The 27,986-nt window shown below is 54.1% G+C and overlaps 10 protein-coding genes across 10 annotated transcripts; 6 read left to right on the top strand and 4 right to left on the bottom strand.

The window, feature by feature from the left end:
* Positions 1-22: 22 nt before the first annotated feature.
* Positions 23-2,982, bottom strand: HD553DRAFT_298105 (uncharacterized protein). The gene is made up of 8 exons (XM_046178570.1): positions 2,210-2,982; positions 1,585-2,096; positions 1,406-1,501; positions 1,223-1,338; positions 978-1,139; positions 881-896; positions 742-807; positions 23-678 (listed from the first exon to the last, which is right to left on the bottom strand). Exons 1-8 carry the CDS (start codon positions 2,739-2,741, stop codon positions 175-177), a joined length of 2,004 nt encoding a protein of 667 aa, XP_046035226.1. The 5' UTR covers positions 2,742-2,982; the 3' UTR covers positions 23-174.
* Positions 2,983-6,477: 3,495 nt separating this feature from the next.
* HD553DRAFT_70550 (uncharacterized protein) lies at positions 6,478-9,303 on the top strand. The gene is made up of 3 exons (XM_046184432.1): positions 6,478-7,366; positions 7,443-7,523; positions 9,142-9,303. Coding segments are annotated over exons 1-3 (741 nt in total). The 5' UTR covers positions 6,478-6,708; the 3' UTR covers positions 9,144-9,303.
* Positions 9,304-9,963: 660 nt separating this feature from the next.
* Positions 9,964-11,454, top strand: HD553DRAFT_274196 (cyclin-like protein; the record flags this gene model as incomplete). Its single annotated transcript, XM_046177858.1, has 4 exons — positions 9,964-10,059; positions 10,134-10,449; positions 10,519-10,853; positions 10,930-11,454. The coding sequence occupies 4 exons, from the start codon at positions 9,964-9,966 to the stop codon at positions 11,452-11,454; spliced, it is 1,272 nt and encodes a 423-aa protein (XP_046035224.1).
* Positions 11,455-12,310: 856 nt separating this feature from the next.
* On the top strand, positions 12,311-13,778 carry HD553DRAFT_314586 (uncharacterized protein). Its single transcript, XM_046180367.1, has 5 exons — positions 12,311-12,385; positions 12,447-12,578; positions 12,638-12,952; positions 13,014-13,523; positions 13,598-13,778. Exons 1-5 carry the CDS (start codon positions 12,362-12,364, stop codon positions 13,739-13,741), a joined length of 1,125 nt encoding a protein of 374 aa, XP_046035223.1. The 5' UTR covers positions 12,311-12,361; the 3' UTR covers positions 13,742-13,778.
* HD553DRAFT_286478 (zuotin) lies at positions 13,779-15,741 on the bottom strand. The gene is made up of 5 exons (XM_046178260.1): positions 15,510-15,741; positions 15,203-15,429; positions 14,842-15,118; positions 14,563-14,746; positions 13,779-14,475 (listed from the first exon to the last, which is right to left on the bottom strand). The coding sequence occupies exons 1-5, from the start codon at positions 15,595-15,597 to the stop codon at positions 13,869-13,871; spliced, it is 1,383 nt and encodes a 460-aa protein (XP_046035222.1). The 5' UTR covers positions 15,598-15,741; the 3' UTR covers positions 13,779-13,868.
* Positions 15,742-15,847: 106 nt separating this feature from the next.
* HD553DRAFT_298092 (peroxisomal membrane anchor protein conserved region-domain-containing protein) lies at positions 15,848-17,350 on the top strand (the record flags this gene model as incomplete). Its single annotated transcript, XM_046178569.1, has 5 exons — positions 15,848-15,962; positions 16,042-16,377; positions 16,475-16,813; positions 16,907-17,153; positions 17,235-17,350. Exons 1-5 carry the CDS (start codon positions 15,894-15,896, stop codon positions 17,348-17,350), a joined length of 1,107 nt encoding a protein of 368 aa, XP_046035221.1. The 5' UTR covers positions 15,848-15,893.
* Positions 17,351-18,056: 706 nt separating this feature from the next.
* Positions 18,057-21,418, bottom strand: HD553DRAFT_274187 (putative cytoplasm protein; the record flags this gene model as incomplete). Its single annotated transcript, XM_046177857.1, has 15 exons — positions 18,057-18,509; positions 18,569-18,770; positions 18,830-18,925; positions 18,989-19,140; positions 19,200-19,331; positions 19,392-19,841; positions 19,918-19,971; positions 20,041-20,209; positions 20,299-20,352; positions 20,473-20,588; positions 20,683-20,721; positions 20,816-20,897; positions 20,965-21,007; positions 21,072-21,190; positions 21,270-21,418. The coding sequence occupies 15 exons, from the start codon at positions 21,416-21,418 to the stop codon at positions 18,057-18,059; spliced, it is 2,310 nt and encodes a 769-aa protein (XP_046035220.1).
* A 555-nt stretch (positions 21,419-21,973) lies between these two features.
* HD553DRAFT_274117 (uncharacterized protein) lies at positions 21,974-23,119 on the top strand (the record flags this gene model as incomplete). Its single annotated transcript, XM_046177855.1, has 5 exons — positions 21,974-22,192; positions 22,286-22,386; positions 22,490-22,698; positions 22,822-22,965; positions 23,046-23,119. Coding segments are annotated over 5 exons (747 nt in total), but the record flags the coding sequence as incomplete, so codon positions are not given.
* Positions 23,120-23,367: 248 nt separating this feature from the next.
* Positions 23,368-25,397, top strand: HD553DRAFT_70398 (uncharacterized protein). The gene is made up of 4 exons (XM_046184431.1): positions 23,368-24,713; positions 24,771-24,821; positions 24,898-24,975; positions 25,037-25,397. The coding sequence occupies exons 1-4, from the start codon at positions 23,531-23,533 to the stop codon at positions 25,255-25,257; spliced, it is 1,533 nt and encodes a 510-aa protein (XP_046035218.1). The 5' UTR covers positions 23,368-23,530; the 3' UTR covers positions 25,258-25,397.
* On the bottom strand, positions 25,388-27,730 carry HD553DRAFT_286469 (major facilitator superfamily domain-containing protein). The gene is made up of 9 exons (XM_046178259.1): positions 27,413-27,730; positions 27,128-27,351; positions 26,983-27,047; positions 26,767-26,917; positions 26,609-26,703; positions 26,507-26,547; positions 26,381-26,443; positions 25,783-26,313; positions 25,388-25,724 (listed from the first exon to the last, which is right to left on the bottom strand). Exons 1-9 carry the CDS (start codon positions 27,516-27,518, stop codon positions 25,537-25,539), a joined length of 1,464 nt encoding a protein of 487 aa, XP_046035217.1. The 5' UTR covers positions 27,519-27,730; the 3' UTR covers positions 25,388-25,536.
* Positions 27,731-27,986: the final 256 nt, after the last annotated feature.

The following is a 27,986-nucleotide window of genomic DNA, read 5'->3' as shown; positions in this document are numbered from 1 at the left end:
GCTCTGGCAATGTGCGAGGAAGGAGGACATGTAATGGAAATGCGTAAGACCTGTCTTTAGACTGTATACAAAGGCCTCTCTAGTCTCTACACGATAGGCATGGGCGAGGGTATGCGGGGTAGTAGTACAGGGGAAGAAAAGGAACGCACGACACAGCGACGACACATCTGTAGATCAGGTGTACATCACCTCGACTCTCCTCGAAGTCTCATCGAGTTCGGTCTCGGCAGGCTCATCCTCAACGACATTGTCGAGTGGACGCCTGGGTTCAACAGAATCCGGGGGATTCGGCAGATCCGCCAGAGTGGAGAGGAAGGTGTTGTTCATAGGAGTCGCAGCGTCAAGTCCGGCATAGTCCGGGTTGCCATTCGAAGCGGGACCACCGAGAGTTGGGATGGGCAGAGCTCCTAGCGACATGTTCGGTCGGGAAGAAGCCGGACTGGGAGGTACGTCGCTCATCTGCCCTCCATCCTCGTTGGCGCTGCCATCGTTTGAACTCGCAAACGATGCACCTTCAGGACCGTTGATGACAGGAATAGGAGGAGCAAGAGGTATCGGTTCGTCGTTGGCTCCTTCCGCTTGAGAGACTCGTCGGCCGGTAGCCACGGATGCCCTCCTGGACGCTACCTCCCAGGCATCTTCCAACTCGACATCGGCGTCCAGATCATGGAATGTACGCTGCAGGCAAGCTGGCGAGTCAGAAACGGGTTGGCAGCGAACCGCTATCTCGTGGTGACTCACGCAAAGAGGGCACGAAAAGCCAGGATGATGAACCTCAAGGATCGGTCGGATGCACTTGTAGTGGAACTATGGGATGGGCAATGATATCAGGACTTGCAGTCTGCTGACTCAAACATCGAAACAACGCTCGCCGACTTACCACATGCGAGCAAGGACTACAACCCGTCCGAAACCACCGCGCGTCAGCGGCAATTCGTACTCCTACCTGAACCTCTTCCGAGACCCATGAAACTCACGCGATGAATAACGCTTGACAGACGGTCACCGAGAACAAGCAGATGCAACAGTCCGTCACGCTCGCCTTGGGAGCAACCTTGTTCTTCCCGTTTGGCGTGGATGCGCTGGTCGGGGTTTCTGGAACGCCTCCGAGGACTTTCAACTGCTTCATGGCTTCCTTGCTAAGCAGTTCGGGGAGGCGAGTACAGCAGAGTTCAGCAAGACGTCCAAATACTTTACGTTGTGATGGGGTGGAGGAACTAACTTGAAATTATTCTGTCCTCGTTTCTCTCGACCGACTTCAACCTTCATCTTGATACACCTATACATCTCTTCCGTTCCACCCTGGTAATCCACTCCGAGCTGGATGATGTCTCCGTCCTGCACAACGCAAAGGCGAACGAATGGTCAGCTTGCTGCGCCATCCACCCGATGACATGAAGCTCACCTTGATGGAAAACGGCCTAGATTCATGCGTTGGATTCGACAATCTGATATGATTCAAGAACGTCCCCGAAGACGAATGCGTATCCCTGATGTAAAACTATTTCCCCCGAGCAACAGGGGTTGATGATCAGCCTCGTGTATACATACCATCAATAAGATGTTACAAAGCGAGAAGCTCACCTGACCACCAGCTTCGACCCAGAACTCTGCATGAGCCCGACTGACGACCTTGCTCCTGAATGCCACCTTGTTGCTCGTCAACGGTCCACCCCCACCGGCTCCCACTGACCCACTACCAGCAGCGTTCCCATTCCCGTTGACCGTCGTCCTCATGGCCGCTCCCCCAAAATCGGCTCCATCCCTAGCTGAAGGGGCGGTCACATCCCCTCCACCGCCTGCGCCTCTCCAGGCTTCCCCTCTGGCCATATTACCACCGACCGTCTCACTCGCCAACATCACTCCTGGTCCAGTCTGACCCTGACCTTGCCGTTGTGCCTGAGCCTGATCGTGAGCCTGTTGAGCTTTCTCGGTAAACCTCCCAATCTTGACGACCGTCCCCCTTCCCGTCAAGTTGTCGGAATCGTCACACGGCTTGAGGTCACGAACGACGGGTTCGAAGTGAACTGAACGGTGCGTCTCGAGGTGGGGAACTAGGCGGATTCGATAGGTGGTCATCGAGGTAGAATCATCGGCTATGTTGTGAGCGGGTCAAGGTAATGCGAGGCAAAGTGAGGTAAAGCGCAAGGTGAAAGACCAAATCAGTCAGATTCCTGGATCACCTATCCGGTTCTGATATTGTAGTCACCTGTACTGGCTGCCAAAGGCTGGCTAACGCTCCTCCCTAGATCGTTCGCTGAAGCCGCTCTGCTTGAATCCGGCCTCGACCCCGAACTGCTACCTGTCCTTCCCGATCCTCCCGACCCTCCTCCTACCGCTGCATCACCCGTCGTCGTTCCATTAGTATTGCCAGATCCTGGATTCCCGAAACTCCCCAACCTAGTCAACGTCGAACTCCTCGGTCGACTCCGTTGCATAAAGCTAGGCAGAAAGCTGGACCGAGGGCTTGAGGGACTCGCTAGCGGTGCGTTTTCTGGGTTGGTCGAACCTGGAGTTCTCGGACGTCCATTCCCACTACCACCTCCGATCCCAACACCTCCACTACCATTTCCATTGCTGCTGGTTCCGTTGGGACTCGTAGGCGTCCCAGGCCCCGAAGGACGGCCAAAGAACCCTCCGGAACTGTTGGCGTTGGTATTGTTGGGTGGGAGCGGGATATGGTTCGGACGGGCGTTCGAGCTGGATCTCGTCCGTCCTAGGGAAGGTTGAGAGCCTCTCATGGTTTCTTGCTCGGCGGGATGTAGGTGGATGGGTATGAAATCCAGCTTGAAGAAGAAAAGCGAGGTCGAGGCGAATTCGTTAGAGGTGGGTATTGCACCTCGACTGATGAGGTGATCGCCAGGAGAGGGGAATCAGGTCTGTCGGTGTAGCTGTAGTAATGTTGGGCTGTTCTAATACTATGTTCGTCCACAGCTCAGATGATACAGTAGAGGTTTGTATGACATTGTCGAGGTCCACCCCTCAGGCTCCAAGCATGGGTCGCCCAACCAATCCGTCGATCAATCCCACACGAAACCGTCGTCGTCGTCACCTTCGCTCGCCGTTCGAGGCCTCTGGCTGCCCTGTCCCCTCTGCCGCCGCTCCACGCCTCGCTCACGCGGGCATCGCCCACGACACCGAGGGGCCCGCAAGAACGCCAAGGGATATTGACGGTTTCTGCCTCGACCTCTACGCACTCTATGGTCTGTGAAAGCAGCAGCTCATCTCTAGATCTCTACTCAGTATGGCCTTTGACATTGGCTTGCAACTCCCAGATCGCGTACTACGAATATGCTCCAAGTGCCAGGTGACGCTTCGATTCCCGACCCCCATCCGCCGCGATCGGCCTAGCTACCTTTGCTCCACTCTTCTCCCGCTCGCAAGTGTGCGTTTCATCATACCCCTGGAATAGAACCGTAGCCGATTTCCATCGCTCGACCTTATCAAGGACTCATCAAGCGTCTCACCCTACATCGCTTGCAGAATTGATCGATCTGATGAAGAAGACCCGGACATCTCGTTGGATTTAATGCCCGAGATCTTGTCACCCCGTTTTTCGTTTCATCGGGCGTTCGTCTTCCAGAGCTGGGGCTTGAGCGTTGGAGGAAGAAGGAAGAAGGAAGAGGGGTGAGTATCGAAACATCAGGATCAAGGGATCAAAGATCAGAGACATCCTTTGGTCTTACATGTGCTGTGTGCGCTGTGTGTCCCCCCTTTGAAACTGCGGCTTGTCACACGACCTCGGTCGTACGACAGCGTGAGAATGGAAGCACATTATTGGCGCTGACAGGTGCGCATGGTTCAAGAGGTAGTTACAAGCGTTTCATCTATCCCCCTTCTCGCGACTTGAACTCTGGTCGCAACTCGTGGCACAAAAGCCCCATTGCCATGTTGCCATCGTGATCCGTTCAGTCGGATGAAACGGGCCACCGGCAAAGGAGGGTACTCTCTCTCACTGCTAAATCTGAGCCGGATCCGAATCGTAAGCGATCAATCCTAACCACTCTTGCCCCATCATTCGTGATCTGTCGTCGATGGCAGTATATCAACCCACCTCGCTAAGGCGAAAGAGCAATCGGAAACGTCCTTTCAAAGTCCAAAGGACCCTGCCGTCTACCCTGTTTCCGCGGCTGACCATGCCCGAACGCTCTAACCGAGTGGAAGAGAGGACAAGTGGATCTTTTGGTCTCGTCGTGGCCCATGGTCGTACGAGTTTCCTTGGTGGGTCAAGATTGATCGGGAGGATAAAATACTCCGGACATACTGGTCGATCAATGTCCGTACAGAGTCGTGTCGTCGTCGTCGCTGTCGTCGACTTGGTCAATTTTAGACTTTGGATACTTCCTGTCGTCAGCTCTCGTATGCGATCAATCCGGATGGGATTTAATGCTGTGCTGCGTTTCATAACGTTCCGTACCCGCTCGGGCCCTCCTTTACACTTATCCACCTCATCAGATCCCGGTCGTCACATCGCCCGAGGGTGATATCGTGGTGAGGTCATCTGGAACTTCGGGCCGACGAAACGAACGAGGATTTTCTCAGGGGGTTGCAGAGTGTATGACATGACTTATCACGTTGCTACTGGATGTGATGTGACATGTTGAATGGGTCGCGACCGTGTGATTTTGATCCGTATGACGAATTTTGCTAGATAGTTTTTTCTTCCTGTTCCAAGCCACCCTACTACCACCACCATCTCCATCGACTTCCCACACGACCACCACCTTTCTTCTTCCTCCGACCTTCTTTACAAGCACACTACCCTCCCTGTGAACACCCTCAAGAGTGTACCACGAGAACGACATCCGGGAATCTTGGGCCCGACCATCTCCGGGGACCACACTAGATCGAATTAGACGACTCTTGCTTTAACGACCTTGCTCTTGACGACACCTTACGCCAACGTCGAACTCCAACTCGACCTACTCGACCAAAAACGAGGACCAACTCCCTCGACGACTCACGAACCACTCCATCCACCGATCTCTACATACACAGCATATCATCCTCCCAGACCTTAGCATTAGCATAACCGAATCTGCCTTCTCTTCTTGACGACCTGGATTCAACCTACATCCGCATCGCATCGACCTATAGATTTTAGACTCAGCTTCATCATCGATAGCCCTACGGGCCCGCAAATTCTCTTTCCCACTCCGGCAGACATTATCAAGAGAGAAGGAAAAGCAAGGCAATCGAGTGACGACGAGCAACAGGGTGTATAGACTGAGTGAGTCGATTGCAATCTCTTTTACAACTTCGAGTCAAGGTTCAGGTGGTTCGGTAACGCGCCGGAGGGGAGACGATGGACGGTAGACAGAGAGGTGTGATGGTGCCAGGCGGCGTATGGCCTATCTCTGGGGACCAGAGTCATGTGCAGCAAGCTGGGATTTACAAGCTGCTCGACCACATACTAACCCATGGTTTCATCTGCTCTCTGCTCTACCATCTCTTATCCAACTTCGCCGAAATCTCGACGATCCCTCTTCGACCCGGGACCCGACCATCCTCTGACCTCATCAAAATCCCACTGCCACTCGCTTCTCGAACCTAATCACCACTTTTTCCCTCATCCCCCGCCATGCCGAACGTGCCGGCCATGCTCGACCGGTCTCGCACGCCATCGGATTCCTCCCCATCCTTTCTGAACGAACTTTCGATGACGATCAATCGCGAACCTTCTTCCCCCTCGGCTGGATCGACTCAACATGAAACGTATTCCAACCACGGGGTCATCTTGCTCTCTCTCCATTCCCGCGCGGTCTTCGGTCATCATCCAACGTGACGTCGCGTTCTAACGCGTATCCCGGTCCGAACTTACCCTCACCACGGTGCTTCCTCCTACCACTGCCTGGGCCGCCTCGGTGAGCCGTGTTTGATCAACATGAAACGCATCGTGGTCCCGCGTGCTTACTCTCCTCTCTACGATCGGCGTAAATGTCTTCCATACCGCAGATCGCTATCCTTTGCAGATCACTCGCCCGCCTCCGAACCGATTCCTCCCTTTTGATCGTTCGCTGCTACCAGCTCTCTGTGCGAGTGAGTGTAACGAGCGATCGAAAGGGAATCCACCTGATTGACAGCGAATCCACTTCTATCCTCGCCCCGAAACTCCATCAGAAGACTCGTCTTTCGGCCAAGAACAACAAACCCGACCTGGACGCACGAGGTCGCGCTCCACGACCCGACCTCGTCCCCGCCGATAAGAAGGCCATATATACAGGACGAGACGGGAGCGTACTCTGAACTTTGGCGATCCCCAAGGTCGAGACTTTCACACCTTGGACTACCTCAAGACCGTCAACAACCAGCATCAACCTCCGACTTCCGCCTCTCGATTCATCTCGCGCCTTATCAAAATAGTTGAAAGGACCTTTGACATTCACTTTGCAACACACGTCACATCTGCCTTTGACCATCACACAATTCCCTGGCCGGCCTGGAATTGTCGATACGCTTGACCGGTGAGTGCCTTTGACCGATAGTTGTCTGCTTAGTCGGCGCGCCGACTTCTCGGTCGATAACGAAACGCCTCGTGCTGATTCCAAAGCCACTGGTGTTTTCATTTGCCCTGACTTGCTACTTCGGCCAGATCCTACTCTGACACATCGAGATCCGGCCCAGAGGTACCCAGCCTTGAACAGTCCGTGAGTCGTCGTTTTAGTTCGGCCGTCGTCTTCTCTTCGATGTGGGCTTGCGATATGAGCGATGGTTATACGTTGGTCGGAGGGATGGTCGGAAGTGCGTGCGGGCCAGACGGATAACGTCAGACCGCGGCTCGAGCAGGGAATCGGGCCTAGGATTGAAACGCGAGTCCGCCGATATTGCTTCGTGTACCTGAGGAACGTACATGGGGCGGATGCAAGACTCGAAGTGATATATCATATCAGATACGATACGCGATCGACGCGGTTACCAGCCATCGATACGGGTGACTACCCCGAGGCCTTGTCACCCGGGACAAAGGCGATCTGCGAGGTGTCACTTTCGTGTTATTGCTTGCGACCTGGCACACGCCCCATAGGACGCAAGCACCCACGCCAAAAGAGAACAAGACACAGCAAGCCCGCGGGTTTCGCCGTTGCGAGAGGAAAGTTCGATGATTTCTGGGGTGGTCACAATCATCCATCGGAGCAAAGTTACTATCTGCCAGTCGATTCTCATGTCCTTGCGACTGAGTTCAGCCTCCAAAGGTCGCTGTTGGGCTCGATGCCCTCAATAACGATAATCCCACACTCCCAGATGAAAAGAGCCCGAACCGATGTCACGGGATCATCTCTCGAGACCGAGGGGTCGGTGAATGAAACCGCATCCATCCATCTCCGTTCATTACCACTTGCCATCGTTCACAAATCTAGGGCTGCATGTCGAATTCGCGGTAGTGGAAGAATAACAAGGGCAAGGACAGCGCGACTGACCTCACCGCCTTTGTCTCGAACCAGATCCACCAGTTCCGACCGTCGATCCACGTAGCGTGACGAGACGTTCTTTCATCAACGCCATCGTTCTTCACCCTCGAACCTGTAAGTCACCGCGATCCCTTGTCCTGGCTGTTTGGTCGTTCGGTGTGTTGTGCGGATGCTGTGGTTTCGAAACAAGGATCGTCGTCGGGTCGGAAAAGTCTGGCGTCATTTGTCACCGGCCCTTTCCCTCCGCGCAGAAAGTTGGGCACGCCTGGGTGCGAGGGGAAAAAAACGAAAGCGAGCGAGAGGATACTGCGATCGACCCCGGCCTGGCGCGCGGCTCGGGCGTGAACGTTTCGAAGACGAAGGGAACAATACGAAAAAGCACGTAGGCCCTGGCCTGGCCTCTGACTGGCGTTTCCGCGCGTTTCGGGGTTGCCTACAGTCACGCTCTCCCGGATCGTTTGGCGTCGCACAGTACGGCACAAACCCACATCCCTGGAGGAGGCGTTTCCGGACCGTGCCGCAATCGCAATCGCGATTGCACCATATGGTCTTCCGGTTCCAGATCTCCAAGCCTGCGAGAGAACTAGGGCGTGAGATAAGGTTACAAGGGGTCTCTTTCCCCCGCAAGGGCAGAGAGAGGGGAGCAGGGCAGACGAGGTGGAGTTGGGATGGAACGAATGGGTGGAAATACACTCGGACGGACGATGGCGGATGGGCGATGATCACAATGGATGTGCTACTTGGCGTGGACGTGACTCCTGCATCCCGCTTCGTGCTTCTAAAGTTTGAGAGAAGTCCCGGAGCTTGAGGACGTGCGCGGGGAGGAGATATAGATACAGATATACACCTATCGTATCGCTAACCGGGTCGGGGTGAATGCGGAAGACGACCTCGCTCTCGCTTGAAAGAGTCTACTTCTATTCTCTACCAAAATCGACTCCGACATTTGCTTCATACCCTCACACACACGACACGGGGCATGTGCTAGCTGGACTACAAGCGACTTTCACCAAAATTCAAAAGAGGAGACTCCTCCCGCCGGTTATATTCGCCTTGTGTGTGTGTGCTTCGAGCTCTCTTTTTCGGTCTTGAGCTACCGCTGCGGGCGTACTTGTTGAAAGGAAGAGGAGCTTACGACCAACTCGCTTCCCTTTCTCTCGCCTTCCACTCCTGTTCAATCACGACGACCAACAACAACACTCGCAACCACGACCGTTGCGCTGTGCATATTCGCCTGTACGACGATCGACCTCGGTCTCTATATTCGGGTATCACCGTTTACGTCACGCGTTACGGCGTTCACTGTCGGTGGCGTAAATTACGTTTTCACGCGGCAACTTCCCCTCTTCTCCCCTGCCTCTCGCGCTGTCCCTTACTTCTTTGTTCCCTCGCGCGCGCACTTCCCCTGACGGCATTTTGGCACATCCCCCTCCCCTCCTCCTCCCCTGCCCCTTCCTCTTCCCGGCCATTGGCACATCACATCACACACACTGCACACACACTGCACACCGGATCCACCCCGCCGACGCAACGCAACTCTCGATCCTCGACGCCCATCCATTCGGTCAACACATTCACCTTCACTCTCTCGGATACAACAACCACCCATCCACCTACTTTCCCTTCAAAATCCTTCGTTTCCCTTCCTCATCTGCATTCACGTTTATTCCTATACCTACCCCTATCTAATCCCTCTCCCATCCCTGGAATTATTTCACGTCGGATCGAGCAGGACTCGAACAGAGAGCTCGCTCGACCACATTTATCTCGACTACCTGAACGCAAACTTTCCTCAACCTCGACACCTCTCTCCCTCAGAAATCGTCTTGACACACCGACAACTTGCTACAACGAAGCCGATCCGGGCTACTTTTTCCTTTCACGTTCTCTCTCACGATCGCCTGCAACCCGTTCATCATCAACCGTCACCACGCCGAGTGAGTCTCAGAATGTCTCAAAGGGAGTTCGGGATCGCCCGGATCGCTTATATTTCTATCCCTCTCGCGAATAGAACGTTGAACATCCTCGACGGTTTGGAAATCGATACAATCACCACCATCAATATCAGTCCTCTTGATCATCGTCACCACCATCCAAACATAACCTACGAATCAACACCATCACCATCATGCCCCCCGCACCTCCTACTAAATCCACTCGACCGTCCATGTACGCCGCATCGAGCTCGAGCAGCATCAAGAAGCGAGCGTCCGTCTCCCCCGCCGAAGCCGCCGCCGGATACCATCATCACCCCCACCCTCATCAATTGCACGGACACCATGGTCACCAATACGCCGCTTATCCTCATCAGACGGGAAAGCCGATCGCTAGCAGTAGTACCGGTAGCATGAGCATGGGCATGAGCAACAAGCGGGAGATTTCTCCGACGAAACAGCGGTTTCAAGCTCAGGTTCAAGCGCAAGCTCATGCCCAAGCTCAGGCTCAGGCTCAAGCGCAAGCTCAGAGTTTGGCTTTGAGAAACGCTGCTGCCGCCATGGCTATCAACTCCAACGCCAATTCAAGCGCTTCCATCATGAAGCCGAGCGGGTTGTCTATGGGTTCCATCGTTCAGACCGGGTCGAGGGAGAACAGATTGTTGTTCGAGGACGAGTACAGCCGGGAAGTCGAAGAGTACATGCACGAGATGGAGGTCAGTGAACGAATCACAACTGTTCATCTCGAGCGGACCCCTTACCTTGCTTTCTACTTACCCGTCCTCAACAGAACCAAACATTAGCCTCGGCCGATTTTATCGACATGCAACCCGAACTCCAATGGTACATGCGACCATACCTCGTCGACTTCCTCATCGAGATCCACCAGCAGTTCCGACTCCGTCCCGAAGTCCTCTACCTCGCGCTCAACATCGTCGACCGATACGTCTCGAAACGGGTCGTCTACAAGAAGCACTACCAGTTGGTCGGGTGTTCGGCGCTCTGGATGGCCAGCAAGTTTGAGGATGCCAAGGATCGGGTGCCGACCGTCAAGGAGCTGGCAGACATGTGTTGTTCGGCTTATGACGTGACGGCGTTCTTGCAGAGTGAGTCGGACGTGGCTGGCAGGATGTCACATGGGCGGGTCGCTGATCATGCTGCGTCGTCTTCTGTAGTGGAGGGGCACCTGTTGCAGACCATCGGATGGACGATCGGTCATCCTACTGCCGAAGCTTGGATGCGTCTCTACTGCCAAGGGACCCAAGAATCCACCCAGGTCCAGCACATTGCTAGGTTCATCATGGAGACCACCTTGTTCACCCGAGACTTTGTCGGTCTCAAGCCGAGCAACATCGCTCGAGGCTGTCTGCTTATGGCCAGGCATATCTGTGGGCTAGGGCCGAGAATGGACTTGTGTCCGGGTGAGAAGGAGGTCAAGCATGTGACGACCTGTTTGGACATCGCGTTCAGCGAGAATGCCAAGCACGTCTCGAATATTTGCATCGAGAAGGTGAGCTTTCGGGTCGTTGTCTACCTGTATTCGAGAGGGGCCAGGTCGCTAATTGTCTCTCTTGCCACCTCTACAGTACGCTCCTCACTATTACAGCAAGGCCAGCACGTTGACCATGCAATACTACGCCATGGGCCGACGATACCGACCGGTCGAGCTTCCTCTCACCCCTGCCAACTGTCTGCCAAGCGGACTCGTCTCGGCCTGGTCTCGAAGGGAGAGCGACTTTTCCAACGGCAGCCCGAGCGGTCTCTACAGCACCAGCTCGAGTGAGTGCGGGGACGAGACCTTGCCCAAGACACCTTGCACGCCGGTGGGCGCTATCAGCCCCGTCGACCCCTTCGTCGTACAGACCATGTCGATGAGCATGACCTCGATGCATCAACAGGATGCAACGACGAGTTCGGGAGGTACGATGAAGGAGAATGTCTTGCCTCCCGGGTACGATGTCTTGGGACCGAAGAAGAGCCTGAACCCGAACGCCAACTCGAACCCGGCCGGCGCTCCTGGATATGTTGCGGCTTCGCAACAACGGGCCGCGCTCCAATCGGTGCATACGCAGGGACACCAGATGCCCATGCTGCGACGATTGAGCAATTAGGCTGTGAGACTCTGACGGGTGGACATGATGCGGCGGCGTCCCGTCGTGACTTCTCATGTGGTAAAAACACATCGGGTTTCCTTCATTTAACGACAACAATTTTCACGACGGATACACAACACAATCTTGGGTTTTATCGGATTCTACTTTCTACTCTCCTCTACCCGCTGGTCACCTTTCTTTTACCTCTTCAACCTCTTTACGTCAAGCAAAGCTTCTTCTCTTTAATGACGACTTTATCACGGATTGCTACGGTCTTCTTAATCGCCTGGTACGGCCGGTCAAGCATGCGATCGAATCGCCCCCTTGACATGGCAGCAACGTCTCTACGCGAACGCACGACGACTCTTTTCACACCCCTACCTTCTTCACGTGGATCTGGACTCTCTTGGATACCGGCCGGTCAACGCACACTCTCCACATCTTTCTTGCACTTGGATGGATTCTCCCGTACTCGCATCAAGTCGATATACGGCCCATCTGCGTCTTCTCCACCTCCACCACATACTCTATCCAGCATTGCGACAGACAACAACGTGTATCAACCACCATAGACAAGACAGATCGCTTTTACGCTTTTCTTCGACCGAATGTTTCCTACCTCTGGCTCCGGTCCAACCTATATAGCTGTTTCCCCTGATCGCAGTCTCTAGTTATATCAGTATAGTCTAGCTCACAAGATGCAGACGGTAGCCATAGCGCTCATAAGCAAAATGACATGATCATTCTTACGCTCATCTCGATCACTTTGCAATCTGCCTGATGAGACGAGCGAATTTTGACAAAGTCAACAAGGCAACTTGAGGGGGTCGGTAGGCATCGGAAAGGAAAAGTTCATTATCGTTCCGTCTATCATTCGCACCAGTCCTGTTGCCCCCGTATTCGACATCAAGGACAGTCGTTTCACATGTTCAAATTCGACTTTTCCATCGTAAGCTGGACTGTGCGGCCGGCTATACGTGTGATGGCTAAAGTAGACCGCTTCACTCTAGGACGAAGAAGCGGGTTCCGATGATGAGGTGCAGGTGACACTGTCCTCTGGAGCTGGATCTTCGAAGACGCAGGCTGCAGCTGGAGAACAGCACGAGAGTGTACCTTACCTGTCCTCTACTGTGGAAGAGCTTGTGAGTATCTTTCAAAAGGACGAGCGACAACGAGACGGCTAAAGTATCAACGGAGACAGGTCGCCCATCTACCCACCTCCATCTCATACTCTCCGCTGCACTTGACCGTTGCTGGGGAGACCAGGGAGATTCTGCGACGAGACTTATACGATGCGAGGTTCCAGGTCATCGACCAACGAGAGGGCGATGAGCCGACTGCAGAGGAAGATTTAGAATCGAAATATGTCGATGCGGACACGGACCTCATTCCGGGGACTTACGAGGGCGGGCTGAAAACGTGGGAAGGAGGGGTGGATCTGGTTGAAGTCTTAGCCGAGTATGACCAAAAGACACATAAGCTTGTCGAGCGGATAAGAGGCAAGAGGGTTATGGAAGTAAGTTGCTCTAGAAATCCTTGTCTCGAATAATGCGGCTCATCTCTGTCGACGCTTGCAGGTCGGCTGCGGGACGGCCCTGCCGACTCTATATCTCCTTCAACGGCTTCTAGAGGCTCCCATCTCGGATGACACACCCACCACGACGCTTCATCTACAAGACTACAATCTCTCCGTCCTCCACCTCGTTACTTTGCCGAACCTCATTCTAGTCGTCATCCCTAACGACCAGTTCGACCAAGAGTCAGACGACCTAGACCTCTCCCCGCAGATCGTCGAGACGTTCAAGTCTCGCTTGGCAGAGCACAAAATCGAGCTCGAATTCTCCTACGGCCCTTGGCAAGGACTCGCCGAGCACCTCCGTACGAGCGCAAAAAAGCAAGACTTGATCCTCACGGCCGAGACGATTTATCGAGAAGACAGCGTTTCTAGCTTGTTGGACGTCTTGCGTTTCGGTTCGACGTCACATTCGACCGCTGTAACGCGGATCGAGGGGTTGGAGGATCTCGACAAGCTCGACCTGGGATCGAAATGGCCAGAGACCGAGACGGTCATCTTGGTCGCTGCCAAGGCGAGTCACATCGCGCTGAACGTTCCGATGACAATCCGCATCTTAGCTGACTCTGGCCAGGAACACCTCTACAGATCCTTTACTTTGGAGTCGGTGGAGGCTTGGTCGACTTTATCAGACAGGTCGAGGCCAGGGGCGGTGAATCGGAAGACGTCAAGTCGTGGCCAAAAGGCGTCGGACGCAAGGTCGTCCGATTGTCATGGCCTGAAGCTACATAGACGCTTTTCAGACTGAGATCGTGTAGTTCACGGTACACTTTGCTGCACATCAACCTTATGCCATATGGTCACGCATCTAGACAAGATACACGCTACGACGGCGTTCATGACATCTACTACAAGCCCTCTAGGCAAACTCGCTGAACTTGCTCTTGTCGGCGACGGTAGCGACCTTGGCCTTGATGGCCTCCCTGGCAGCCTCGCCCTTTCCAGCCTTTTCGACCTGTTCCTTCAACTCCCTCGTCTGCTCGGGCTCGAGCGACTCTACGAGCGCATCGATCTCGGCCAATTGCTTTTCGATCGTCGCAGCGGAAGCCGAACCGGTCTGGAAATAGTTGGATTCGGCGACGACGGTGGTGATGGCCTTCTTCCACTTTTTCAAGTTCTTCTTAGCTGCCTCCCTAGCCTTCTTGGCGGCGGCGCTCTTCTCCTTGTCCTCAGCCTCCTTGGCCTTGTTGGCCTCTTGCTGCTTCTTCAGCTCTTCCAACTTGGCCTGTTCAGCGGCCTTTCGCTGGGCGAGGGTCATGGGCTTTCCACCGGCAGCGGCACCGGGTTTACCGGAAGCAGCCTTCTTGGCCTCCCTGGCGGCCTTTTCTTCCTGCCTGAATCGCTTGATTCGAGGGTCGGCAGCGAGGATCATGTCGACCATCTCACGGACACGGGTGTTGTCCTCCTTCTTGGCACGAGCACGCTCGGCCTTGTTCTTCTTTTCCTGGTATCGCTTCTCGTCACGACTACCAATGCACATAGCCAAGAAGAGAAAGCCACAATTAGCAAGACTGTCATCTTCCCACTGATTCCACTTGTGCAGGACGACTCACGAATCGCTTCCCTCGTTGACCTCCTTGTCCCACATCTCAAACGTCCTCCAGCTGTCAAAGTTGTACCAGAAATCGTAGAACTTTTCGACATCGTCCTTTTTGGCGTCGTCGTCCCCGAGGCCTGGTACGGGCTGGGTCTTGCTGAATCGGGCTTCTCGAGCGAATACGGGGCCGTAGGTGGCGACTGTGCAGTAGCGATGAGGTGGTCAATGCATGTGGGAGAAATCGTCAGCGATCGTGGTCATTTTCACATGAGAATAGGCGAGTAAAGCGACTCACTAAAGTCCTCGGGCTTGACGTCCTTGGGGCTAGGTACGTGGTCCTCGATGGCCGGGTCGACACTGTCGAACTGTCTCCTCGTCTCCGGGTTCAACAAGACGTCGAAAGCCTTGGCGATACACTTGAAGAACGAGTCGTCGTTGGGTCCGGCGGAAGAGCCGGCCTTCTTGTCCGGGTGGTGACGGAGGACCTTTCGGCGGTGAGCTACACGGATGTGGTCTTCGGTCGCTAGGTATCGGAGGTTACCCAGACCGAGAACGGCGTAGTGGTCTTGTTTCTAGAGAGTCGGGAAAGGAGGAGAAGAGTTAACAAGAGATCGACACTACACCCTGCATCCCTTCACTATCGTATCGAAGCTCACCTTCCACTCCTTGGGGTCATAAGCCAACACATGCTTCTCCTCGACTTCCTCTCCCAAGCCGGGGTAGAGCTCCTCACCCGCCTCGATAGCCTTGGCCTGGAGCTTTTCGTGGTGAAGCTTGGCTTGGATCTTGTCGTCCTCCTCGTAAGACAGGTTGAGGATGTCTCGTCGAGCTTGAGCGATAAAGGAGGGACCGGCCGGGTAGACAGGGTACTTGGTCTCCGGGGCTACAAGGCGAATGTCAAGCAGAGAGTGGGCGGTGGTCATTAGCATGATCTCCAGGCAAGGTTTCGCGGCATTCACTGACCCGAAGCCTTCTTGGACTCGGTGGTGGGCTTCCAGTCGGCCGGAGGAGGTCCGACGACGAAGGGCAACTTGACGATAGTGGGCTGCATGGTGGATTTGATGTGAATTGAGAGGTTCAAGAGCTATTACTTGGGAAGGAAATGGTGCTGAATGTGCTGGGTGATGGGTGTTTGATCATAGCGAGGATGATATTTTTCTCCTCAAAGACCAAAGGTCATCGTCCTGGGTTTCCGACGAGTCTCGGCTCAAATGTCGTCGTCGGCGGCGGGAGGAGAGGTGGCCTTTAGTAACCGGAGTTGCTTTCGACCATATCTTGTGCGACTAAGCAACTTGCGATCCCTTCTACCAACCTCGAATGACATAGCCAAACACAGACTTCACGACCATGTCAGATCCGACAATATCACGGCCAGATCTCATCCGGGATGCGGTGACCTTTCTTCGAGATCCCAAGGTCAGCCACACCGCTGCCTTGACAAGAGACCTCTCGGCTGACTACATCTTATCCACGTTACGGCTTGCTATAACTACAGGTTCTCTCATCTCCACTAACCCAGAAGATCCAGTTCCTCGAATCAAAAGGCCTCTCATCCTCCGAGATCGAACGAGCGCTTCATCTCGCTTCGACCGGATCCGGGTCAGGAGCTGGGTCATCGGAAGAGAGAGGGCCTACGACGCAGGACGAGCGATCTGACCTCGATACATTTGGAGGAGGTTATGGTCAAGGTCGGGCGGAGATTCAGAATCAAAATCAGAGCTATGGGAGTGGAGGTGGATACGCCAGTCCGTATGGACCGGGATATGGGTATGGACAGGGGATGATGATGCCGAAACCCGAACTCCCACGTAGAGATTGGAGGGACTATTTCGTAAGACCTTCTCCCTCTCTTCGCCTTTATTCGACGTTCTTCTTCGAACTTTACTAACGGTAATACTCCTCGGCTTGCCACCACATCACCTTTCTAGATCATGGCAGTAGTTTCCGGAGGGGTCATGTACGGCCTCATCTCCCTCACCCGCAAATACCTCCTCCCGCACCTCCAACCCCCAACGCGGACATCCTTCGAAGAGACCTCGCATTCCCTTTCCGAGCAATTCGATGCGGCCCAACAGCTCCTTGATGAGCTTCAAGCCCAGACCAAGGGGTTGCAGGAGGATGTCGAGAAGGAAAAGGAAGGTGTCAAGGGGGTCGTCGAAGAGGTCAGAGAGGCTGTGAGGCGGGTCGGGGAGGGGGAGGAGAGGTGGAGAGAAGAGATGAGGGAGATGAGGCAAGAGGTCGAGGAGCTGAAGTCGCTCGTACCGAGGGTGAGTTCGGATCGATACTGACATGAATTGTCTCTTTTCAAGCAGGAATCTCGATGTTCGATGCTGACTCCTCTTGAATCGCTTTGTTTGCAGATGATCGAGAAACACGCTACCGCCCAGTCTTCCTCCTTGCAAGAATTACAGACGGACATCAAGTCCTTACGCACGCTTCAAGCCCGTCGACCGCTCACCCCTAGCGTACCCGCCGCATCCTCCTCCACGTCCGACCAAGTCCAAGGCGCTTCATCATCATCGCCCTCTTCATCATCACCACCAAAGACCTCCACGTCGACGCAGCCTCCTCCAGCGAGTGCAGAGGCGAACGCGCTCTTGGCTCCTCGTCCTTCGGTGCCTTCCCGCTCGGGTTCAGGGCTCGCAAACGGCTCGTCCAGTACCGGAGCCAACCTGTTGGGCACGCTAGCTGGAAATGGGGGTCGGCCGAGTATCCCGGCTTGGCAATTGGAGGCCGAGAAGAAGGAGCAGGAGAAGGAGGTCAAGGCGAAGGCGGAGACGGGAGACGTCGGTGAGAAGGCTTGAGCGGAGTAGACCGTTGTATGTATGTATCATAGAATGCGATAATGGAGGAATACAAGACGTTCAGTGTCATCCGGCGGTCGAGAGAGTCTGTGGTTGTTGATCGTCCCTCATGACCGCCGTCGGCTTCGGGTGGATGATCGAGTCGGGAGACCACCTCCACCCGGCCTCTTTGCAAAGCATCCTGCAAATCGTCTGCAGCTCTGTCTAAAGAAGTAGGATGATTTATCCTGTATTTTAAGGCGAACGTCTTCACGGGCCAGACCTGTTGGAATGAAGGTGGTGGCGGGTGGTTTGTGGTCCGAGTGATCTGGACCAGCGGAGCAGGAAACTTGTGGAATGCCACCAGGCGATATAGTTGTTCCAGCCCGTGTACGTATAGATTGATGTAATGTCCATGTGGCGTGAACACCTGATCAACCTGGAGCTGTGTGGTGGGGTCCATCCAAAGACGGACATCGGTTTCCAATCTCATCGGACCCGAAATCCCCTGTATACCGAATCGACCCGAGCATGCACCGTTTGGGCAATCAGTGTGACCGAACAACTCCCGCTAGCTTTATTCGGCCAACGAGGGTAAGGCCCTGGACCCGGACAAGTACTCGGTTATCACAGCGGCGACCAGGTACAAAGCGGGCAGGTCATGAAGTATTTGGTTGATATAGCGACATCGAGGCGCCATACAGATCGCCTCGTCAAAGTATGCTGGCTACGTTGGCGAGTTGAAGTAGTACGCCAGTATCACGGCGATGAGGCACACAATAGTGAACAGGGTCACCTCACCCATTCCGGGCCCTTCGTCGCTCTTTGGCCGGATACGTAGCTCGATCCAGTGTTCCGACCCTGGCGAATCGTTCGCATGCGTCCACGTCAACGTCTGAGCGAGTTCATCGACCGTCCACGATCCGTCCGACGTCTTGACGATGAACGGTCGATGCGAGAACGGTCGTCTCCAGGCCTCGATGAAACGCGGTGGCAGAAAGACGACCGTTTCACGCAGGGTAATGCGAGGATGACCAGTCAATGGCGGACCCAGCGTAGAGTCGAATGGGCGATCGTCGTGAACGTGCACCGGGTTTGCGAATTCGAATCGAAAAACGGTCGTTTCAGGGTCGTAGCGCAGTTTCAGAGGAATACCCGCCGTGCGAATTGGATATGGCCGCTGTGTACCGATCGATATCAGCTCGGTTACTATAGGAAGTGCTTCCCGATAAAACCTACGACAATCTCGTTGAGCATCCTCGCGCCCAGGTCGAGGTCCGAAGGACCTGTAGTGATGTCTGATTGGCTCTCCAGCCGTTCCGAGCGCAATAGTCGCTGGTAGAGCATGTCTTGTCTTTTCTCTTCTGAAAACCACGAAAAGTTTTCGTGATTCCACTCGTCACCTGCTTCATCCGTATTTCTAGGGTTGTAGTTCCAGAGACTAGAGTATGCGAAAGCGTCAGTTTGGATACAGCAACCAAGGCTACATCAAGCACATACTTTACGCCAATTAAACTTCTCTCGATCGCCGTCAAGATGCAGTCCATCATGCGTGACTGGTATTCAAAGTCGCCGCTTCTGAAAGCTTGCTTTCGGCTGCAAAAACGTGACATCGAGTCAGTAGTGCTTCGCCGTCCGAGTTTCTAGTCGCGTTCTCACTTCAGGTCCATAGGTACACCGGTCTCGCCGATGACGATCGGGACCTCCCCCAGCTTTTCTCGAGCGGCCTTGACGATATTGCCTATCTGTAGGGAATAGTTGTTCCGGGCAGCCTTGTGACCAAAGTAGATGGCTTTACCGACAAACATCCCCTACATACGGACCTCGATTAGCTGAAGGAAGCTTATTGACATCATACCGCACGACTCACCCTCGAGAGACCTTGTACGTTCACCGTCATGAAGCCGAAGCTTTTGTTGAACAGCGCGTTCAGGTCATACCAATGGGGCGAGAAGATGAGCTTTTCTTGAGGTCGCACATCTTCCGGCCAATCCGGACAAAACTGAGCCACCGAAGATTAGCACGTATCGACGATTGCTTCCTGCTTCTATTTTGTGCTCACCTCATTTGGAACACCTTCGACGTGTACCATCGCCTTGCCTCCGTACCGACGCTTGACGCCGTCTTCCCACCGCTTGACAAAGGGCCAATAGAAGTCGGTATAGAAGTTGACTTTCTTGCCCTGAGAGTCCTTTGTGAAGTATCCCTCCTTGAGCACGATCGGCCGTCTCGTGTCCGCATCATACCCCCAGACCCCATGTCGCGCCCAAATACACCGACTTTCTTTCGCTGTTCGTCCAGTCGATGTTGATGCTTCTGCCGAGTCTGCTTCTTGTTCGGGGCTGGTCCACAGACTCAGTCCTGTCGGGTTCATCGTCCGATAGCCCTTAATCTTGGACGGAAACGGCCAACTCCGTACGTAATGGGGAACTTCTTGCGTATATCCAGCTCCCAAGGCAAACGATTGTAGAGCCGACGGGTATTTGCCGAGATGTAGGTCGGTATCATAGTTCTGTATTTTGCCGGACATCATTTAAGTGATGATTCTGTGTGATTTCGCTAGGAAAGCCAAGTCCTCATTGACTTACGAAGCTGTACAGACTGGGAATACCGATATAGCCCGGATGCGGCTCATTCATCATCTGCCGGCCAGATTTCACTCAATCACTGCCCCTTCATAAATGCCTCTGGCGGAAACATCACCGACTCACCTCGTAACCCAACACCCCCTCGACCCCATCGAGAGTCTCGACGAGCTTGTCAAACATGGCCAGATACCTCTCTTGCAAAAATATTTGGATGTTCTTCTTCTGGCCCTGATCTGTGGGATCTTTAACGAGCAGGTTGGGGGCGAAGGTTTTGCCCGCCCAGAACAAAGTGCTTTGAGGAAAATGATAATTCGTCATTAGCACGGGAATCTTCGGTTTCGCAAGTCATACATGGCCTGATGACCTGATTGTGAAACTCACTTCATCGTCGCGCAGACCAATTTCTGATACCCCGTCGGCCACAACCCCCTCTCCCTCTCCCCGTCCGCATCCCCTTCCAACATGACCTCCCCGTCCGTTCCCACCCTTCCTCCGTTTTCCACCTTCTTTCCCTTGTCCACCTTTGCAGCAGGGGGGAGTTGTGAGGACGACGACTGTGAAGACCGAGACGCTGCGTCGACGCCCTCGACCCACGCCCCGCCTGTTTCAGAGAGGATGTGCGGGTCGATGGTCATTCCTGCGTATTGGATCGTCCATGCGGGTGCTCCTGACTAAAGCGCAACGTATAGGAAAAAGAAGCACCAATCAGTGACATTCCTATCTCGATTTCTGAACCTGCAGATTGGCTAGGGAGTCGGCACATACCCCGCCGCATAACCTGGACCAGACGTCTTGATGTAAAGCCTGCCGTCCAACAGATCAAAACGGATCAAGTCAGCCCCTGGTCATACCTCTCTGGCACGATTCTCGGGACACGATGCAGGGCTTAGCGACTTACCACATAACATATCAACCCCGCTTGCGTCATTCCCTCTAGTAACGCTCTCAAGTAGGTCAAGTAGTCTTCATCATATTCACCCCTATAAATTCGGGCGATTAGTATTTCTTAGCATCATACACTAATGCGCTTTGGGCGATGACACGTACGGTCCGGCATGTTCGACAGCTTCCCAGGTGACCGTGATCCGCACTATCTCACACAGATCTACTCAGCCGCTTCTCAGCCATTTCCAGAGACGAACGTCGGGTCTTACGATAATAAAGACCCCATCGTTTCAGCCTCGCCCAGTGTGTCGGCGCTTCGTCGAGCGAGAACGGTCGGTTGATGTACGAAGCTAGTTTTGGGTTACCGATATCGATGTTAGGATCAGAGCTCGGTCTACAACGTTCGAACATCGTGATAGAAACCCAATCAGCTGCTTATATCCGATAGACATGCGATCACCCGTAACCGACGATGGACTTGCACTTTGCTACATCCCGAGACGTTGGCTCCTCGTAAATGTATGACGCGATTGTGGTTGTCCAAGAGGTGTCGACCGTGCACGTGGATCGACGCCTGTGGGAGCGATTCTGACGGCGATCTCGAGGCAGAGTTCATCCTTGGTATCAAAACGCCTGCTGCCATGATGTAGAGGTCTATGAAATGGTTCGGCTGTTCCCTTGATGAGGTGGTGTGAACTTGATGAAGTGTACCAGGATCTACCTCGAAGATGTCCCCTCCCCCTCGACCCGCTGTTGTTTACTTTGTGAGCCTGTCATCTTTCTTTCCCACCTTTCCCTCGGACGATGTTCCTCCAAAAGTACCATGGGCCGTGGCGATCCGATAGATTCATACTGGCAATCTGGACTTCATCCTTGAGCCGGTTCTAACAAACCTAGCACCATCTCGACGTATCTAGACATGTCTCGCCGATCCGTGACCTCTCTGCTGCGAACGGCCGCCGTCTCACGGCCAACGGTCGCATCCAGGTTCCTCGCCGGACCATCAATCGCGAGCTTCAGAGCCGCCTCGACCGTCACGCCGCCTCTTATCACACCCGATCTCGGAAAACAACGCTCGGATGACCCTAACCCTACTGCTCGTAAGCTCCATATCCGTCATACTGTTGCTTCGAACGAAATTTGACCCCGAATTGCTTTAACATCGCCAGGTGCCGAAGCCCAACTCCGTCGGTTCTGGAAGACGGTCGGCATCCAACCTCTCCCCCTCAACAACCCCACAAGTTACCTCATCACCCTGGATGGAAGACCCTTGAAGACGCCCTCGGGGAAGAAGCTCGAGGTACCGGCCGAGAGGAAGGTCTTGGCCCTCTTGATCGCGAACGAATGGGAGAATCAGAAGGAGATTATGAAGGTCTCGGGATTGCCTATGGTGAGTCGCCGGACGCTCGCTTGGCCGGCTTCATCTGAATTATTTGAGACTGATATCGAGTCGGAATTTGTGTTCGTCTGCCGTGCTGCATAGACTTCGCTAGCTTCGAGAGCGCTGGATGGAATGTCCGATCCTGCCATCAAGTCGGGAGTCATCGACGAACTGCTCCGATACCTCGATACCGATACGACTTGGTGCGCCTTCTGATTCTCTTCCTGATGAAACCTAATTGCCACATCCAACAAGCTTGTTCTTTGTTCTGACGTCTGGTACCTCCATCTTTCTTCCGCTATTCAGCTTTCCATCCGACCACCCCTCAACTATAGTCCGCCTGCAAAAGACCCACTGGGAACCCCTTCACGCCTACTTCAAAGAGACTCACGGCGTGGATATCGTCAGCTACGAGACGCTCGTCTTGGGAGCAGGGAAGAGGTTCGAGCAGAAGAAGGAGACAAAGGAAAAGTTGAAAGAGGTCGTTTTAGGGTGGGATGAGTGGCAGATTTCCGGTAAGTCGAGGTCTGCGTTTAGGTTTCTTCGATTTGGCGATCAAGGGAATTCTTTTCTTTTCAATCCAAAGGTTTGAGGCTAATTTTGTTCATACCCCTTGTTCCGATTGCGACTTGTGACAGCTTTGGAAAGGGCGACCTACTCGACCAAATCCTTCTTGACGGCCTTTGCCTTGGTCGACGGTCACCTCACCGCTGATCAAGCCGCACAAGTCGCCCTCGTCGAAGTGCAGAGTCAGATCGAGCTGTGGGGGGAGGTAGAAGATTGTAAGTCCGGAACTACGCGAGATCCCCAAAGATCGACAAAGGCTAATGCAATTTCGGGGTTTGATTTAAAACGAATACAGCGCATGACGTGGATCATCAGGACATTCGGAGACAGTTGGGCAGCGTCAACTGTCTGCTTATTAAGAGCCCCTGAGAGGATCGATTCTTCGAAGGCGTTTCAGCATCACACTAGCAAAATTACGTCATCGCGCCGTGTGCCAAAGGCAGCTCGAGAAGACGGAGGAAGGACTTTGCCGCAAAGGAGAATGCCAGCCAGGTCTGAAGATCAGGGGACCGGAGAAAGGGGGCACGCGTGTCGGACCGGGAAGCCGAGGTTACGAGGTTTGTAGTGAATAGCCATTCATCCGATCGATTTACATGATCACGTTTCATCAGGTTCGGGTATCAGGGGGTTCGATCGGTCAGGGGTTGACGTAGCACGGGGTTTCTGACGGTCCTTGCCTTGAAAGGATGATGCGACAAGGGGAACTCGAACGTGGGTGCAAGAGACGTCGTGTTTCAGCGCTGACACTACGGCTATATAACGCTTCCAGGGATAGTGAACATGGAACGGTTTGGAAGATGGAAATTATTCCTCTCATCAGTCACACACGATCAAAAGTTGGCATATCGGGCTGGTCTCGCCAATTCAAGAAAATCTTCACGTTCGTCAACCGAAACACACTCTCTTACCTACCCAACAACTCAAAACTTCTCGACCATGCAACTCAAGCTCGTCGCCGTCTTGTTCGCCTTGGCCCAGGTGGCCCCGATCGTTCGAGCTGCTCCTGTCGAATCTGCGCCGGGAGGCCACGGAGGTCACGACGACTTCAAGTGCGTCTCTGACACCAGCTTCATGCGAGGTGGTTACGAGATCCAATGCGCTCCTGGAACCTACTGTGAGGATGTCGGCGCAGAGGGCGGTTCTCCTTGCGTCTCGGAATCTACGGGGGGTGGAGAGTCTTGCCCCCTGGACGTTGATACACCTGGGACTGACACTACGGCTCTAGGTCCTGATGTTCAGCCCACTCTTACCGGACTAGGCGACGCGAACGTTCCGGGTGGCGATCCTACCGCTGCTATCACCGGACCTGCCTCGGATGCTACTGCGACCGCCGATGGTCCTGCCGAAACCGATGTGGCCGCTACCATGACGGACGCTGCTCCAGGTGAACCGTCTGCCACTGATGTCGAACCGACCGCGCCCATCGGAGCCGTCTCGGACGCGACTGCGACAGCTGACGGTCCCGCTGCCACTTCGGACGGGCCTGCGATCGGACCAAGTGGATCGTCCATCACTGGTGCTACGTCTATGGATCCCACGGGATCCGCCCTCGCAGTCACGGGTCCTACTGAAACAGGTGCAGCACCCGCCGATACCACTGCCGACGGAGCGCCAACGGTCGCTGCGGCCTTCATGCGCGATCGACCCAAGAATGGCGATTGGAACGCTCCTGCTGTTCCGACTGCGGACCAGGTCGTACCCAGTACAACTGCGACCGTTCCAGGTGTACCTGACACCCCCGTTGTACCGGTCGCGGCCAGCTCAACGGCTCTACCCGCGAGCAGTGATGCTGCGATTGCGAATCCAGGCGCAACGACCTCGACCGGAGCCGTTGCGGCAGTGGCGACGTCTGAGCTCGCAGTTCCAGGCACTAGTAGCGTGCCGACGGGCATTGACGGCTCGGTTCACACGGCCGCCGAGGTTCCATACCAAGAAACCCCCCCACCCCCACCCGGGGGAGGAGGTACGTGCAGATTCCGGGTAGGAGGTTCGTGAACTGATTCTATGTGTCCGCAAACAGAGCCTATCGGATTCTGTGACATCCCGCTTGGTACTCATTGGGCTACACTTCGTAAGTCGGTCAGCGAAACCTGGTTGCCACGCAGTCGTCTAAATTTTCCTTGTGTGCAACGATACTACTCGAGCAGCAACGGCGATGCATGAAGCCGCAGGATTGATCCCGGGCGGCACCAGCAACGCTTGTGGCAAGACTGTATTGGTTACTTGCAAGTCCCTATTTCCAAAACCCCTATATCTGATTTAGAAGCTGATGACACGCAACCGCAGACAAAGACAAGACGATCTCTCTTGTGGTCAAGGATAAAAATCCGACTAAACCTGCAGATTGGCTCGAGATCTCGCAGGCCGCCTTCGAAGAGTTGTTTGCGAGTCTGCCCTTAGTGGCTGGTATTACAGATCAGCCAGGTCAGCTTGGCGTCATCGGTTACGGGAAGATCCCTTCCGGCCGTCCCGAGCTTGGACACGTTACCTGGAAGTACCAAGTCTAAAGTTGTTTCCTCGGACCGTACCCATTCGCTATGCAAGTATTTGAAACCCGTCGGCATGTTTACCCCCGCCCCATTGTAATCGTTCCTACCGTACCCATGCATGCGGCTAGAAGCAGCAAAGAATTCTTGTCTACATCTTGGTGTTCTCCGAGCTATGTAGACCGGACTGTCAGGGCGCTCGAAGCAAATAATGTGGTGAATACAAGTTTCCGGCATCTACCCCCCCCCCCAAGCTATATATAAATACGGGCGAGATCTTGCCTAATTATCCTTGATGCTCTATACCACAACGACAAGTTTTCTAGTCTGGAAATACCTCGCGCCCATCGCGAAACCTGTCGCCAGCATCATCAAAAGCCCGTTCATGATGATGGCATATTTGTAGTTGCCCATCTGTTTTGCTGGGTCGTTCCCAAGGATGTAACCCGAAATTGGAGGTCCCAAGAGGAGCGCAAGCGATTGACAACCTGAACACGAGTATGTTAGCCGACCGATCCGAAACGTCTGTTCCAAATCCAAGCTTACCATATAGTTGCCCAATCAGGGTTCCTGCGCAACCCAGATCTTTCGTCACAGCAATGACGCAAGGCCCTTGTAGTGCGATGTTCCCTCCCGTGACCAACCCGTAAAAGACGGCGGCCACGAATAGTGCTGGTACCGATTTGATTGCCATCCAGGCAAAGATGATGATAAAAGTGACGACCAGTTCGAGGATGAGGATGTTGAAGTATCCCAATCGATCGGCGATGACCCCACTGCTAATCCGCCCGAGCAGACTGGCAGCGTTGCAAGCGATCAATACGTAGGGCGCGGCGTCCCCCGCACCGATCTCCAGCGCGTACTGTCCACAGTATACCAGGAAGAAGAAGAACCCCATCGAGAAGAAGAAGCACGAGGCCGCCATGCATGTGTAGGCCGGATGGGTGAGGAAGGTCTTGGGCATGAACAAGGGCTTGCCTTGTTGACGAGGCAGTCGGGTCCGGATAAGGAGCGTAGCGGAGCTCAATGCGACGAGTTGGATCAAGGCGATGATTCGCACAGTCCAACCGAAGCCGACTGCAATATAGCTCGATGATCAGTGCTTGATCGGTCGGAAGGATGCATGTATAGCTAGAAAACTTACCTCGTTGAGGGAGGTTAGCGATCATAAGAGGCCACACAATAGATCCTAGGGAGCTGCCTCCGACTGTAAACTCGATAAAAGATCAGGGGCCTGTACACCGGTTTCATGGTGCGGTACACTACTCACCGACGATCCCGGTAGCCAACCCCTTTCGCTCGTCAAACCAACTGTCAAACCAGGATCAATCAGCAAGCTGTCCTGGTATAAACTCGACAGGGAGAAACTTACTCTGCAACGCCGCCAACACCGCAAACGAACATGGCTCCCATACCCGTCGAGATCAAGACCGATTGTACCAAGAAAAAGTGCCAAAGTTGAGTGCACTACAAGGCGATCGTCAGCATCGTGGACTTGATGACGAAATCAAAACGAAACTTCGCACTCACCCAACTGAGCGCCAGATACCCAGCGAAAGAGGTGATCGTTCCAAATATCATCAACGGTCTTGGTCCGTACTTGTCGAACATGGATCCCCCGATGATCGCCAGGGTGAAGACGAGTGCAGCTTGGAGGGAACCTATCCAGGCCGTTACTGATCTATTCCCGGGGCACGCGAGATTTAGCAAGCTATATAATGACAGGGGAAGGGATGCGGGACTTACAGAGGGTAGGCGGAGAGGTTGTGGTTGTGGTAATACGTGTTGAAGGCTCCATACGACCCGATCATCTGTTCAAGCGTACCGAACGGGAAGGATTCTAGTCAGTCTCACACGGTCATATCACATTTTCGATTGCAGAATGACTCACCCCAAATCCCGAAAAGACCATCAAGAACCCTCCTAAAACCACCAACCACGCCTGTAACCCTCCATCTGGGTAGGTCACGATCGTCTTGCCTCCTATTGTCGCCTGCTTTTCCAGTTCATTCAGTCCCCCGTCATACGGGATGTAACCCTTGACCTGGTCTGCATCATGGTCGACGTCCGTCTCATCACTCTTTCGATCAAGGATCGGTGCGAGTGTGCGTTTTTCTGCGAAACGCGACCCGGTTAGCGAGTCAGAACGTGAAGCTCGTCCACTACCATGACCTACCTCGAGTGAGCTGTCGATACACCGATGGTCGTTCTGATACCCTAATCTCCTGATCCTGTTCTTCCCTCGTCTTGAATTGCGTGAGTTCAGGAAACGGGACCGCCATTTCTCGAATTCACTGGATGTCTCTTGGTGCGCCAGGCGGTATGGTATGAGCAGATTTGGGGGGATTCGGCGTTTCAGAAGCGGGGATCGTTAGGAGCTTTCGGTTACAGGTTCAGGTTCCGATCAGATGAAACGAGTGTCGCAATGATTCTAACAGACGTATCCAAGGAGTCCAAGTCAGAGTACAAAGTAACGTACGAAATGTATCCCTATGATCCTGTTTGCTTCCCCTTCGTTGCTGCGAATTTGGAGTCATACCCATCCATCCTCACACGAATTTCCCTGCACACACAACGCCGGTCCCCTCTCATCGGATTTGACCGAACAAGAGGGTGGAAAAGTCAGGGTTCGGCCTTGTCGGTCGAAACGGCCCATCGGTCCGTCCACACGAGGAGATGCCGAACCACGCGGACTTCGGCATCGTCCCAGCGGGGTCCTTGGAGTTTGGGGCTTGGCAACGATCTCTCGA

This window comes from Filobasidium floriforme (genome assembly GCF_021052385.1).
Source record: "Filobasidium floriforme strain CBS 6241 chromosome Unknown HD553scaffold_16, whole genome shotgun sequence".
In the NCBI taxonomy this organism is placed as follows: domain Eukaryota; kingdom Fungi; phylum Basidiomycota; class Tremellomycetes; order Filobasidiales; family Filobasidiaceae; genus Filobasidium; species Filobasidium floriforme.
The sequence above is the reverse complement of the archived record's forward strand: the minus strand, read 5'-3'. Positions and strand labels throughout refer to the sequence as shown.